Here is a 15,805-nt window from a genome sequence, read left to right on the forward strand (position 1 = left end):
GCCATATACCTACTTGCTGCAGTAGAAAGGTTACATCTCTTGGAGGGATTTCTGTACAGAGCCAGTTTATTTCTTGTTTCTGGTGAGTGCATAGTGGTGGAGGATTGTCACAGATATACCCTTCACAAGAGTCGCCTTACACCATTGATTCTCACAATATTGTTGGACATTGCACCTCTCTTTGGACTTTATAATTCATGTCATGTTTTTTGCACAATATTGGATATTCACATGTCTGCATTTTTCACATTGATACCAGCGCTGCAGTGTGTGTGTGTGTGTGTGTGTGTGTGTGTGTGTGTGTGTGTGTCTGTATAATTTGTTTCAGTGGAACAGGAGTTTGCCACTGTGTGCTAGCTGCTTTTTCTATAATTTTTTTTTTCTTTGTGCTCACTATATATCTTTTTGACACTTGTGTGTTATGTATTTTTGATGCAAAATCTGGCATAGCTCAGTTTCATTAGTCTGAGTGCCTGTGGACCTGAGCTGTATGATTTTGCATGAAGATGTGGTCATATGAGTGGGACAGCAGCTGTTGTCATCTCAAGAAGAATGCAATTTTGCTGTAAATCTTTATTCTGGTCAGATCGTTTACAAGTGTGCTCAAAACTATGGGAATGTTCAGAATGTAAATTGCTGCCAAAGGAATGCAGTCAATTATGTACTTAAAATGAATGCTTCAAGCAAAATATGTAGCTGGAAGACAGTACTATATTACTCTTTTTAAATTGAGACATCTAAAGGGTGAACAGGATGAATCCTATAGAATAGTACTGTTACACAGTTTAAAAGCTGAGCAGCTGATATCAATATATTAGAGAGATGTAGTATATCACATGATGTATGATCACTGAGGAGACACCCATTGGTTGTCCTGTACTGTGGGCCCTTGTGAACAACATTATCTTGATTTAGATGCTGTGCAGTATCTCACAGAACATAAGCATGACAAATGAATAGGGAGGGACTGCAAAGAGATGCAAGAGGCGTAAAAAAAAGTATTTTCTTTATTTTTTGTAAATATATGATTGGGTGAAACAACCCATTATGTTTTAAAATGGAATTGAAAGGCAAAACAGCTGCATAAGGAGTTTAGAGAGGAGAGAGCAGCACACTGATCTTCCCAGTGAATAGCTGTGCCGGGAGGGGCCGGGGGCGTCAGCAGAAATCTGATCATTGGAGGAGAGCCGATTCAGTTCTCGACACAGCCAAAAATCATGCTGTGCTCTCATGCCTAGTGTGATCAGTTTTTAATAGGAAAGCAGGGGGAATGGCAGTACAAGCAATACAATAAGAGCAGGATACTTTTTCATACAAGTACATGGTACAGCAGGCACATATCCCCCGTTCATCAATGCTGCTAGCAAGGCAACAGCTGTTTTGACAGACAGCACTTCTCTCCAGGTTTAGCTGCATTTTTGGATGAATAAGGGAGGAGGGGCCCTGTGTGACCTCACAGAAGCTTTGGACAACACATAGAAAGATGGAACAAAGTACTAAATGTTAATAAAGATTGAAGTGTGACAACTTCAAGTGTTGCAGCTGAAATAAATTGTGGCTCCTAGAGCAGAGACTAAATCCAATTGTCTATTCAAACCGGTTTTTTTTTTTTTGGTTTTTTTTTTGTTTTTGTTTTTTTTGCTCGATTTGCTATAAGGCTCTGCCAATAAGTGCAATCTGAGAATAATAAATGCTACATTTTGCAATCTTTAGTACATTTAATTTGAAAAGACCGTGCTCTAAATTGTGACTTTTCTTATGCCAGCCTGACATGTATCCTGGGAACTGCTGGGCATTTAGAGGTGCTCAAGGATATCTGGTTGTGCGACTATCAATGGCAATTTTACCAGCTGCTTTCTCATTAGAACATATTCCCAGATCTCTCTCTCCCACTGGAAACATCACAAGTGCACCCAAGGATTTCGCTGTATATGTAAGTGAACCTATTTTCTTGCCTTTTAAGTCTCCGGAGTGTGCATTAGTTATTATTCACGGTATTTTTCTTTCATGAAAGGGGTTGGAAGATGAGTATCAGGAAGATGGGACACTGTTGGTTCAGTCTGTGTATGATGAAGAGGGAGAGCCTCTACAGACTTTCTATGTGACGGTAGGTGGTTCTTGTGAATGTAACTATTGTACTTTTAAATTGAGCATACTTCAAGAATTGCCAGTACATAGAAAATGATGGTCTATTGTTAAATCCCTACTTTAAAGCCCTACTCTGAGCAACATTTGAACCCCCTCCCATCCACCTCTAGCCCATCCTGCAAGGATTCCCATTTTTCTTACCTAAGGAAACAAGATGGCTTTACTTAAAGCTGGGCAAAGCAGGCTGAATGAAAAACTAACAGATTTCTCCATCCACACAAGCCAGGTGGCTGTAGGAATCTCTTGCAGGCTCCTGCCGCTGTAAGAATACACAGACCAGCTGCAGTCTCCGATGGCACAAGTTTTACAGCATGTCCCTTTGGTCTAACAATTGACACCTGTTGAATATGGACGGGCACACACAGATCTAGATTCAGCTGGTCTCTGCTGAAGCAGCCAACTCGCAATCAGTCTATGTCCAGCTTAAGTCCTCTGTCCAAATTCCTGGCCAACACTGTTTCTCAGTGTTGATGACTGTTAACCTGGTGCTTCAAATATACCCAAGATCATAGTCCAATCACACTGACATCATTCCTTCTTCTGTGGATCCTGAGAGGACCCTGCCACTAGACAGCATATAGGAAGTGTTCACATCATACAGACAATATGTACAACTGAAGAAGGATCCCTCTGGATGTAAGCAAAGATAGAGGCATAACCTGGTACTGGAACATCATGTGACCACAGCTATATGTAGGTAAAAACATTTAGATGGGTTTTTTTTTTTTTTTTCATGCTAGCAATTGGCAAAAAAAAAAAATCTATATCTATCTACTTTAACCACCCCAATGCAGATTGCCATCTGTGTCCCAATGGTGGGAGATTCACCTTCACTTCTTGTTCCATAGCCAAAACAGGAAATCCCTGCAAATTAACCCCTTGACGCCAACGTCACACAAATATGCGGCCTCACGGAACTGGGCTTTTTTTCTGTGGGGCCGCATATTTGCATACCTGTCTTTGTGCTGGGAGCACGCCGCATTGCACGCTTCCAGCACAAAGACCGCGGTGTCATTGAGAGCCCTGGGTCCCGTTCTAACGATCGGGACCCGGGACTCCCGATTCTAGGTCACATGATCGCTGTGATAGCCTCTGATTGGCTATCACAGTGATCAGTCCCTGTGCAGCCCGGCCCCCTTGTCTTTTTCTTCTCTATGAATGGAGAAGAGAGATACATTGTATCTCTAACTCCTAGCATAGAGAGGGAAAAAAATGTTTGTTTGTTTTTTTAACAAAGATAAATATTAAAAAAATAAAATACTTAGATCAAGGTTTGATCTAGTTCAGTGCCGGGGTTATTGTTTGGGTCAAGGTCAAAGGTCATGATTTGAAAAAAAAAAAATATTGATGTCCGTGTGTTTTAGGTAAAAACAAAATGTGCACTATTGTTTCTGGGCTGTACTACAGGTACAAATAACATACACATATATGGTATCGCTGTGATCGTCAACAGCTGGAGAATTTATTTTGGGTTCTTTGGTGGTAGGTTATGGTATTAACAAGAAACACAGCTAAATTAAAAAAAAATATTTTTTCTTTTAGGTTTGCTTTAAATTTCCTTTTTAAAGGGGGGTTTCTTTTGGACTTGATACCTATAAAGTATGTTATTTTGCCATTAAAACTGATCAACTGATACAATAAAACTGATCTCTGAACAGTCATATTAGGGAGAAGCTACATACACAGTATTTGCATGTTAAACGTAATAATCTTTCTGGAAGTCACCTCAGTTGATGTACATTGCCAAAATTGTAAATTTGGTTTGTAGCCCACAACTTAATTGCCTGTGTGATTTAGTTTATAATGCAACAGTGTGTGGCTATTAATGTGGGGAAACAAAGTATGTCTAGCCAGAGGAATGTAGGTTTTTTTTGTTTTGTTTTGTGTTTTTTTTTTTACACTCTTTTCATATTTTTGAAAATGTATGCAACTCTCTGAAAATGTTTACTGTTCCATACATTCATTTGGAAAAAAAAAGAAAATTTTGTTTTGAAAATTCTTTTTAATTTGACATTTTTAAAAAATTTCTTGAAACAACAAATTCTAATTTTATTCAAGCAATATGTAGTCACAGCAACAAATCAGCTGTTATAGTAAACCCTGACAACCAGTCTTTGTTGTAAATACTGCAAGTTATCCTTGCTACATGGGTCAGAACCAAATTTGTCCATACAGGGAACTAGTAGGATGTCAGAAGGCATTAAAAAGCACACATCTCCAAGCGTAATACTTCATCTAACGTGCCATGTGTAAGCCAAGGTATACCGTTGTTTGGTATTTAGGTTTTGGCGGGTCTTTAGCTTTTTGTCTTTGCTCAGAACCTAGGCATAACTATTTTTTAGGTTTTTATTAACCATAACTTTCTGTGTATGATTGTTGCTCCTGTATTTTGTTTTTCAGGTAGAAAATGAGAAACCCTTCCAAATTGTGGAGCTAAGAATCCTGTCCAATTGGGGTCACGCAGATTACACTTGTCTTTATCGTTTCCGAGCTCATGGAACCCCAGTGAAGTAAAGGCAGAACACTTGTCCTATGTGTATATAATTTTTTTATTTGTGTAAATACGTCAAACCTGAAACACTGGATTAAGTCAGGTACACAAGCAGGAGGGATGCTCCTTCAGGATCCCTCAACGCCAAAATTGGAAAACCATTTGATATATACTTAGATGTTGCCAGTTTGCTTGACAAAATGCTGCATGCATATTGCTCAGGATTGAAAGTCCAGTAAGCAGTAGACCTAACACGTTCTTTTAAATAGGAGCCAAAGTTTAAAGGGTACATTTAATGATAGTATGCTGCAGATCTGTAGTTTAAGCCAAATCTCTGCTACGAAATTCAAATGCATGATGTTTTAGGCTCTGTTTTGACATAGGTTAAGTTCACTAGTTTCATTAAGTAAGGGCAACAGCGAGGCTGTATACGATGGAAGGGGGTCTATTGCCCGTGTCAGCAAGATTTTTATTTTTAACCTCTGCTGGAAAAGAGAGCTGCAGTCTGGGGATCATGGGCAAAAAAAAAACAAAACAAAAAAAACACATTTCCAGGAACATTTACATAATCTGGAACGTTCTTACAGTCATTCATCTTTAAAAACAAAAAAAGTTTGCCAAGGGCTGCTGTGGAATGGAGTAGTATAGAACTAACCAAATTGTGTTGGATGTTTCTTAATCTTTCATTTTCGTTTAAAAAAAAAAAAAAAAAAAAAAAACACTTCTATGCCGTCTGTGGGTAGAATTGAAGTGGGTAGAATGTGGTTTTTTTTGTTTTTTTTTTGCTTTTTTTTTTTTTTTTTTGTTGCTGCCCCCATTTCACAGGTATTCCGCTGTTAAAGGGAAACTATCATAAGAAGATTATGCAGACTGCCATTGATTAACTCTTCTCTGGGAATACTAGGTTCCTGGCTGACTTGGTGTTGTTTTTGGCTTCAGTGCTCAGAGATAGAAGTGAGGCTCTGCATGCATTTTTTTCCAGTGGAAAAAGTCCTTTTTTGACCCTGATCACTTGGGTTCAGGAGTACTTCATAGGGACCCTGGAAAATTGGGGTCACCCGGACTAAAGAATTCATGTGTAATCAAACCTAAAAACAGCAAACAAGAAGCAAGGCTTTCTTTTCCTGTCACCAGCCAGATTAATAAAAGACTTTGGACTCCCGAGATGTTTTACACTGGTATTGGCTCGATTACACATTTTGCTTTGTTGTCTGAGCTGACCTGGAACAAATATAGGAATAAGTGGTCATATACTTTTGACATTTGTGTTCACAACATGCTTGTTCGGAGTCTGCAATTCAAAAGTCGGACACAGCCAGACAACTAGCTTTTTGAGAAGGAGACCAGCAATGGCAGCCCTCATACTTCATGACAGTCACAATAGGCACAGAGCTGCTCCTAGTATGTGGAAGTGTGCCAGGATGGAAACTTTGCAGCTGAATTTTATGAACATGAAGCTGAGTACATTACTACAATAAACTTGCTTCATGCCAATGTACACCTTAGTTGTAAGGTCACATTCACACTGGTCATTGGACTGTGTTTTCATTGTGTTTGGGTGTGCTTGCTGTGCGTGACTTCATAGGTAACCTTTTGAGAACACAGAAACCATAAACATAGAGTGCTAACACAAAGCACCATATTCTTCATGTACTATTAAGTTAAACAGTCGTTTTAGATTGTTGGTGAATTACAGCAACCAAACCACAGTGTAAACCGTTCATTTACTTGTGTGCTAAGTGGAGTTCTTCTTTAATAGTAACCAGTATAGAAAAAAAAGCACTTAAGTTGTCTACCCAGGACTGGTAAATCTTCAGCCATCTTTCCTTCAATAACTATTCTATAAAACTGGAGCAAAAAGGACAAGTAATGGGGTTGCTCACAGAAACCACTTACACTCCAACTGCTGAATTGGACAGAACAGCTAATCTATGACTGGTACAGTCACTTTGTTCCAGTTTTATAAATATGTTGGTAAAATTGATGGATATGATTTTTTATATATATATATATATATATATATATATATATATATATAGGAAAAGGGAAGGAGAACTCCAAATATGCTTCTTTTACTCTACAACTCCCAGCAATATCTGCTTGTTTTTCCAGTTCTCTCTAGTGAAAGTTGGTGTGTCTGCCTGTAGATTTCTTTTACTTGTGTACGTGTATTTTAAATTATTTTGAAAGCTAGCCAAACAACAAATGTCAAATATATTTTTATGTATATATTTATAGAAATGTTTTATAAGTTCAGAGCCTCACTTTTCAGCTACATCTTGTATAGTTATAACACTCTGGAAACACTAAGCTAAAGTAAAATACTTCTCCGCCTATAATGGGTTTCTATTTTTTTGTGGAGTAGGACAAAGTTTGATCCCCCCTGCTGGCTTTTTTTTTTTTTTACTGATGTCCAAGACCACGTAAAGAGGTCCCCCCTCAAATGTGATGACAGACCGCTTTTCTTCTGCGCTGTCATTGTCACTGGCATCCAGTTTTAAGATATGGAGAAACCAATAGGTTGTGGTGCAGGAGTTCTGGGTTTTTATGCCCTCTAGTGGATTCTAGATTGGTATATTGGTAGAAATCTTAGGAGAATTCAGAGATGGGTTCCTACACTTAATGGGGGCTTTAACCTTGTCCTATTCCATCATATATCAATAAGTTTACTAGGTGGACTTGTTCTTGTTCTTTTAATATCTCTCAGTAGCCAGAGACTTCTGCAGACTGGCTTTTTAAATAAAGTTTATATATATGTATGTATTGTACAACAGTCCAGACCCCTGAGAATGCAATTGCCTATACAATATACTGAAAATTAATAATCTAATTCAAATACATTATGTAAATCTGGGAGGGATGTAAAGGGAAACGTTTTTTTTTTTGTTTTGTTTTTTTTTTTTTTTTCTTTTTTCAAAGGAAACAGAAAACACTAATTTATTTTTAAAGATGCAAAATAGGACTGTGCAATGTATTTTTGTAAAGGCTTTTCAAGGTATTTGTTTTTCAGTAAGTGTTTTTGCTTGCTTCATATTGACAAGATTATTGATATGTTTTAAATAAAGAGTTTACTTTTTGAGTGCATGTAAAATTTGAAAAGGTCAATAAAAAGAGTACTACTTTTCTGTATTAGTTGGCATCCTTTTTAACAGCGCTGAAAATGGTAATTGCACAGGACAATTAAATTTCTGTGAAAAAGTCTGCCTTTATCTAATCATGTGATTTTAAAATTTATGCGGACTCTGTAAAGAATAGTTATTGGCTAAAATAGGTAGTGAGAATATTTCCAATGTATAAATGATCCTGTCACAAAAAAAATGAATTAAAATTTTCCAGGAGTGTCGCTCCTCAGGTCCCCAGCTGTGATCAGTTTGTTTCTGCAGCTGACCCTTACATTGCGTCTAGACACAGTAGTGTTGGTAGAGGTCAGTATGGGACACAGGAGATTAACAACTACCGAAATATCAGTTTCTGAAATGCCTAAAGTCAGAAATTCTTCTTCATCATAGTGGTGTACGACGCCGTGGACAGCTGAACAGGTATTTACTATTATCTTTACAGGTAATGTGCATTTCCACTTATTATATCAAGTACACAAGTAAGGGCTCTTTTGCACATCTGTTAAGTCTGGATCTGTTCGGCAAGTTTTTCAGACAGATCCAGACTGAACCACAATGTATGTCTATAGGCGGGTGGATGTAAACTGAGGTTTTTAAACAAAAACTGTTTTTATCCTAATTGTTCACATGACACGGGCATAGTATTCATATACCCTGGGTTAGAGGCTCGTACCTTCAAGTGACTGGACACTGGCAAAGCTTTTGAGGACATGACTCCCTGGGGCGCATTCCCTATAACCTTGCCTCATTCCAGGAATCCTGTTTTTTGCCAAGGTGGTGAACCTTCTCTCCCTTGGGGAGAAATTGCCCTTAGCTTTATTGTATCTTCAACTCTTCACCGTCTTCTATATGCAGATCAGTGCAACCTCCTTTAAAACCTTGTGAACTGTAATGTTTCTTCTGGCACTGGACCCTGCAAGGACACTCACTTTGGCACTTAACGTGAAATGATTTAGTGAGCTGCACGGTGTTAATACAGGTTCAGGACTATGGTCCATTTCTGTGGAACCCAGACCCTGAAAACCCCTTCTTAGAGAGAAAAATAAATGTTTTCAGATAAAATATATATATTTTGGGTTCAGGCGTTCCAATCACCTCCATGACCACTGGTGTATAAAAGCAAGCACCTAGGTATGCAGACTGCTTCCACAAACATTTGTAAAAGAATCGGTCACTGTGTAAAGCACACAGTGTGCATAAGTTGACAACTGTCTGCAGGGTCAATAGATAAAGACCTCCAAACTCTGTGTGGCCTTCAGATTAGCACAATAGTGCGTAGAGAGCTTCATGAAATGTGTTTCCATGACCAACCAGCTGCATCCAAGCCTTACATTACCAAGTGCAATTGAAAGTGTCGGATGCAGTGGTGTAAAGCACGCTGCCACTGGCCTCTAGAGTGAGTGTATGTATATATGTGTGTCTATATATACACACACAGAGCGACTTATAGTGGGACTGCGGCAGGCATTCTGACACTAGGGGTAACTGACATCCCCTGTGACACCAATACAGTAATAAGTGCTAATGGGTTAACATCTGGGGTGATCAAAGGGTTAACTGTACTTGTTCACTATGTGGGCTGTGTGTGCACTTCACTGTAAGCACACTGCTTTGTATGGCTCTGCTACCTGGAACTGCAAAAATCACATATATAAACGTGATTTTGTTCACCCATGCTGCCCTGTAGCAGTATTTCTGCTATAGTGTGGCATGGAAGCGGTTAATATTACTAAATCTTTGTACCTTCGAAAGGTCCCACGTGGTAAGATGAGCTTTAAATTCCTGATCACCCAATGGAGGACATAAAGCAGTGCAATCAAATCAAAGTTCCCATGGAGGGGGCTTTGAAGAATTTCCAAAATTAGATCAATATCTGAAATAACGAATATGTAAGACTGAGGATCCCTGCTGATATCAGGTCATCAGTTGTTTATGAAACAGATGTTCTTGGCACACAGTCTGTCATTGACAGACACAGAAATGGCCAGTTTATGAAGGAGCGATGTCAGCCTTTCACTGGCGATCTGTGTGTAAATTCCCCCTTCCAGGTTCTCCAGCCCAGCAGGGGAGAGAAGAGAGAATCTGAGTACCGAGGAAGAAATTTTTGGACTTTCTCCTTCTTCCTTAAAGCGAAGCTCCACCAAAAATGGGAAGTTCCACTTTAAGGACTGGTTCCCCAGCTCCCCATTAAGAAACGGCACCTTTTGGGGAGTGGGTACCTGAAATTGACAGGTTCCCACTTCCGCTGCGATCGACTAGGCAATCAGAAGCTGTTGATAAACAGGCATTTGGAGAGTGGTCTCCTATGAGTGTGCCAGAGAACTTGGCAGCAGTCATTTACCACTGCTTGATAAACGTTAATTTCTGGAATCCTATACTTGTGTACAACAAAATGCCTCCCTATAGGGGAGTAAATGTCCCCAGTTTATGGCATGTATGTGACCATACATACACCACCACCAACTCGCTTATCGTTTTACGGATGTAAAAGGCTTGGCATGGACATACGAATAGGTATCCCACTCTTTTAGTGTTGCAAATAAAGAAGTGTTGGGTAAGCCTAGGCAGATTTTTGGTAAAGGTTAACTAACCTTTTATATAAACATCTTCCGCAAGCTAAGAAGATAGCAAATCTTCAGTGTGGTAAAGTGCCTATGCCTCACCCTTCATGATGCACACCATTGGTATAACTCACCAGATTTGATTTAAAAATGGTCAAACAGTGCTAGGTAACATTGCTCAAAAGCACAGAACTCCCTTAGTTCCTAAAATCTTCATAACATTAATGAACAGATGGTCTCATTCAAGGCAGTACAAAAGGAAAAATCTTGCAGCGTAAAACAACTTCTTTATTAAAAGGTCACATTAAAAACAATCCAGCAGTACTCACAAACCGCACTAAGGATCTAACGGCTAAGATATGAAGTGAACGCCACATTGTGCACTTCCTACTCTGTGAGCGGCCCTGATCTCAGTGTGTTGATGTCACTGTAGTCAAGTCTCATCAAACATGTTTTGTCTAAATGGACATCATCATGAGTATTGTGATGTTTGTACAAATACATTGAATTAACCTCTTCCATTTAAACGCATTTTCTTTTTTCCATTCATATAAGTGTGTGTGATCTGTAGATATACACACTGCTGCTCAAGTGAAAATTATCAACCTCCAGAGGTCTGAATTCAAAGACACCCTGAAAATCAAGGTGAACAAAATTATGCAGCAGGCTTGTCCATTTTGCTGAAATTTCATTGTAGCGACCTAAAATGGTGCGCAGTAGTTTGTATGGCCCCCACGTGCTTGTATGCATGGCTGACAACATCAGAGCATGCTCCTAATGAGACGACAGATGGTGTCCTGGGGTGTTTTCTCCCTGATCTGGACCAGAGCATCACTGAGCTCCTGAACAGTCTGAGGTTCAACCTGGTGGCGTTGGATGGACCAAAACATGATATACCAGAGGTGTTCTATTGGATTTAGGTCAGGTGAGCATGAGAGCCATTCCATGGTATCAATTCCTTCATCTTCCAGGAACTCCCTGCGTACTCTCACCACATGTGGCTGGGCATTGTCGTGCACAAGGAGGAACTCAGAACCCACTGCGCCAGTGTAGGGTCGGACAATGGGTCTAAGGATTTCATCCTGATACCTAATGGCAGTCAGGGTGCCATTGTCTAGCCTGTAGAGGTCTGTGTGTCCCATGTATATTCCTCCCCAGACCATCACTGACCCACCACCAAAACAGTCGTTTTGAACGATGCTACAGCCAGCATAACATTCTCCACAGCTTCTCTAGACCCTTTCACGTCTGTTACATGTTCTCAGGGTTAACCTGCTCTCATCTGTGAAAAGCACAGGGTGCCAGATGCGGGCCTGCCAATTCTGGTGCTCAATGGCAAATGCTAGTTGAGCTCTATGGTGCTGGGCAGTGAGCACAGGGCCCACTAGAGGATGTCAGGCCACCCTCATGAAGATTGGTCAGACATTCACACCAGTGGCCTGCTGGAGGTCATTTTGTACGGCTCTTGCTGTGCTCATCATGTTCCCCCTTGCACAAAGGAGCAGATAGCGGTCCTGATGATGGGTTAAGGACCTACTACGGCCCTGTCCAGCTCTCCTAGAGTAACTGCCAGTCTCCTAGAATCTCCTCCATGCTGGGAGACACAGCAAACCTTCTGGCAATGGCACGTATTGATGTGCCATCCTGGAGGAGTCGGGACTGCCTGTGCAACTCCTGTAGGGTCCAGTTTCGCCTCATGCTACCAGTAGTGACATTGACCCTAGCCAAATGCAAAACTAGTGAAAAACAGGATGAGTAGGGAAAAAAAGTGGCTTCCACCTGTAAAGCCATTCCTGTTTTGGGGGTTGTCTTATTGTTGCCCATCTAGTGCACCTGTTAATATCTTTAACACCAAAGCAGCTGAAACTGATTAACAACCCCCTCTGCTACTTAACTGACCAAATCAATATCCCAGGAGTTTCGGTGACTTCATGATATACTCTGATTAAAAAGTATTCCTTTCATTTTTTTGAGCAGTTTATGTACTGTATATAATCATCATTCATTCTTGTGGCCATATCCGTTATAACGCCATCAACCTTTCAACATATAGATATGTGTCTCCAACTTTACTTTCCTAGTGGAGATAAGGAAAATAACATTCTGTTGTGGCTGTAGCGTGTCCGTAGGGTTATTTTCTGATCTCCATGTTTTAAAAGATGACAGTCGAAACATAAATCAGGAGGCCCATGTTTTATTGAGCTGCTCCTCTATCATTTTCTTGGGACAATAGCCATTCCAAATTGCTAATAGAGTCTACCTCCACTGCCCATTCTGCTAGGGAAGGTACATTTGTGGATTTCCAGTGGGTGTGGTATGACCTGTCTAGCTGCAGCTAAGATGCACTATATTGCCAAAAGTATTAGGACACCCCATGCAATCATTGGATTCAGGTGTGTAAAATCAAGCACCTAGGCATGCAGACTGCTTCTACAAACATTTGTGAAAGAATGGGTCGCCAACAGGAGCTCAGTGAATTTAAGAGTGGTACTGTGATAGGTTGCCACCTGTAAGTCCATCTGTGAAATTTCCTTGCTACTAAATATTCCACATTCAACTGTTGGTGGTGGTAAAACAAAGTAGAAGCAACTGGGAACAACAGCAACTCGGCCACAAAGTGGTAGGCCATGTAAAATGACAGTGCGGGGTCAACGCATGCTGAAGCGCATAGTGCACAGAAGTCGCCAACTGTCTGCAGAGTCAGTAGCTAAAGACCTCCAAACTTTGCGTGGTGCACAAAAACAGTGCGTACGGAGCTTCATGAAATGGGTTTCCATGGTAAAGCAGCTGTATCAAGCCTTACATAACCAAGTGCAATGCAAATCAACAGATGCAGTGGTGTAAAGCACACCACCACTGGACTCTAGAGCAGTGGAAATGTGTTCTCTGGAGTGAGGAATCATGCTTCTCTGGCAATCTGATGAACATGTATGAGTTTGGCGGTGGCCAGGAGAACAGCTCTCGCCTGACTGCATTGTGCCCAGTGTAAAGTTTGGTGGAGGGGGATTATGGTGTGGGGTTGTTTTTCAGGAGTTGGGCTTGGCCCCTTAGTTCCAGTGCAGGAAACTCTTAAGGCATCAGCATACCAAGACATTTTGGACAATTTCATGCTCCCAACTTTGTGGGAACAGTTTGGGGATGGCCCCTTCCAACAAGTCATGACTGCGCACCAGTGCACAAAGCAAGATCCATAAGGACATGGATGACCAAGTTTGGGATGGAGGAACTTGACTGGCCTGCACAGAGTCCTGACCTCAACCTGATAGAACACCTTTGGAATGAATTAGTGGAGACTATGAGCCAGGCCTTTTCATCTGATATCAGTATATGACCTCACAAATGCACTTCTGGAAGAATGGTCAAATATTCCCATAAACACACAACTAAACCTTGTGGACAGCCTGCCCAGAAGAGTTGCAGCTGTTATAGCTGCAAAGGGTGGGCCAACTCAATATTGAACCCTATGTTCCAAGACTGGGATGCCATTAAAGTTTATGTGCTTGTAAAGGCAGGTGTCCCAATCATTTTGACAATATAGTGTATGTCCGAGGGCATCCTTTTTTGTCCAACCCTGTGGATCCTGGGATCAGAGAGAGAAGCACTATCCCACGGGAGAAGGGAACGTTTCACCATGATTTTACAAAAACTTTAAAGATTTTTGATCAGAATTATTTGATTGGGGTACAATCTCACCATATGTGGAACATAGTCCCTGTGGATTCATGACATCTCCAACAGGTAGAGGGTAAAGTAGGGTTAAAATGATTGAGGGCAGCAGGGCACCTCCTGAACCTTTGTTGCTATGGATAATAAAACATTTGTCCCAGTTTTACAGTATAAAGGTGGTATGGAGTTCCCTCTCCCAGGTTTGTGTGCATGAGAGGTTTGGTGAGCCAGGGAAGGAAGGATTGAGGATAGCTGAGAAATAGTCTGAATCGGGGAAGAGGGCTTGGGAAGAAGACCTAAGTGCGGTAAGTTGGGTAAAAATGTCAAACAGGCCAGAGAAGGAGCAGAGAAAAGACCAGACCTGTCTCTGGAACCAATGGAACAGCAGTGGGCATGTTAAATGTGTTCTCAACAGAGATAAGTGGGGGGTCTGCTTATACTAGCTGAAGAAGTCTCCAGTGGTCCACTTTTTTTCCATTAGCCAAATCTTGTACTTTAGAGAGCTGGTGGGAAAGCAGGGCTTTTTTTTTTTTTTTTTTTTTAAAAAGGGAGTCATTGGGCCAATATAGCACAATATCTGGGAAGTGGTAAGTGTGTTTCATACATTCTTGGAGGGGGAGGAGACCCCTATGTGTAATGGGCAGTGTCCAAGGTAAGGCTAAAAGGTCAACTTATGGACATAGGGGATGGGATTCTAGTTGGACCCAGAGTTTTGAGGATAGATTGTGGAACCAGTCAATTATCCTGGTTAAGATCTCTGCTTTATGGTAAAAAAAAAAACAAAAGGCAGTGGGTTCTCTCTGTGCTTTTGGCAGGGCAAGGGTTTTGCAATGGAGTCTAGGATGAGAGGCATTTCAAATAATCTTGGAGCTTCTAAAAATCAGACATTGGAATATGGACGGAAAGCGTCAGAAACAGCTATAGAAAATGAGGGATAATGTCCATCTTGAGTACATTACCCTTCCCATCCAAGAGAAGAATTTCATTGTAGAAGTGTCAAGATCAGATTCAATGTAAGCTAAGTATAGCTGTACCCCCATAGGAGTTGCTGAGTTTTGGGTTCCCCTATAGTCCTGCACAGGCAGACAACCTACATCTTCTTTGAACATGTTTTTTGGGGAATTGAACTTGGATGGGGTAAGGGATTTATGGGATGCCCAAAGGGAACGACAACTGAGGACAATCTTCCTGAAACTATGTACAAGTAACTTTTAACAGCAAAAATTCTCTTATTGGAGAGCTTGCCAGCATTTCCTGGTGTACCACCCCAGATACTGCTTTATCCAGCTGTACTGGGTGAATCCCTGGGAAGGGGATCCAGTGTCTGTCACTTTAAATAGAAGACCGTCCCAGGTAGCAAGCTAATTCAGTTTTCCACTACAGTGGGATGTGTCTGGTCCGGGGAGGATGTGTAGGTCTACTCACTCAGTCCTCTGTGACCTAGAAAAATTTTAAGACCGTTTATCATTTTCCTTTCACTTCACAATTATGTGCCACTTTGTGTTGATCTATCACATAAAATCCCAATAACATACATTTATGGTTTTGGTTGTAACATGACAAAATGTGGAAAATTTCAAGGGGTATGACTACTTTTTCAAGGCACTGTAATTGTTGCAAGTCAGTAGATCTTAGGGACACATTTAGGAGTTCAGATTTAGTAACATTAACTTTAAAATGGCTGAATGTGCTGAATCTTTGAAATTTGAGGGAAGGGAAATATGGAGGTGCGTCACATATATTAACAGGTCATCAGCGAACAGAGCCAATTTTGAGTGGAGGTGTCCTACTGGGACATAAGCTGATCATTCGGTCCAACC

At 40.8% G+C, this 15,805-nt stretch overlaps 1 protein-coding gene across 4 annotated transcripts in view; it reads left to right on the forward strand.

Moving 5' to 3' along the window:
• Nucleotides 1-7,768, forward strand: part of SUN1 (Sad1 and UNC84 domain containing 1) — a 98,881-nt gene extending 91,113 nt beyond the window's left edge. For all 4 annotated transcript variants that reach the window (XM_089681833.1, XM_089681838.1, XM_089681855.1 and 1 more), the window contains 3 exons: nt 1,766-1,933; nt 2,015-2,107; nt 4,549-7,768. In XM_089681833.1, the coding sequence (XP_089537959.1) occupies nt 1,766-1,933; nt 2,015-2,107; nt 4,549-4,662 (375 nt within the window). In that variant the 3' untranslated portion in view covers nt 4,663-7,768. The remainder of the gene's footprint in view (nt 1-1,765; nt 1,934-2,014; nt 2,108-4,548) is intronic.
• Nucleotides 7,769-15,805: the final 8,037 nt, after the last annotated feature.

Source organism: Staurois parvus, unplaced genomic scaffold (assembly GCF_062004578.1).
Source record: "Staurois parvus isolate SC_StPar_1 unplaced genomic scaffold, SC_StPar_1.0 ptg000018l, whole genome shotgun sequence".
Classification (NCBI taxonomy): Eukaryota; Metazoa; Chordata; class Amphibia; order Anura; family Ranidae; genus Staurois; species Staurois parvus.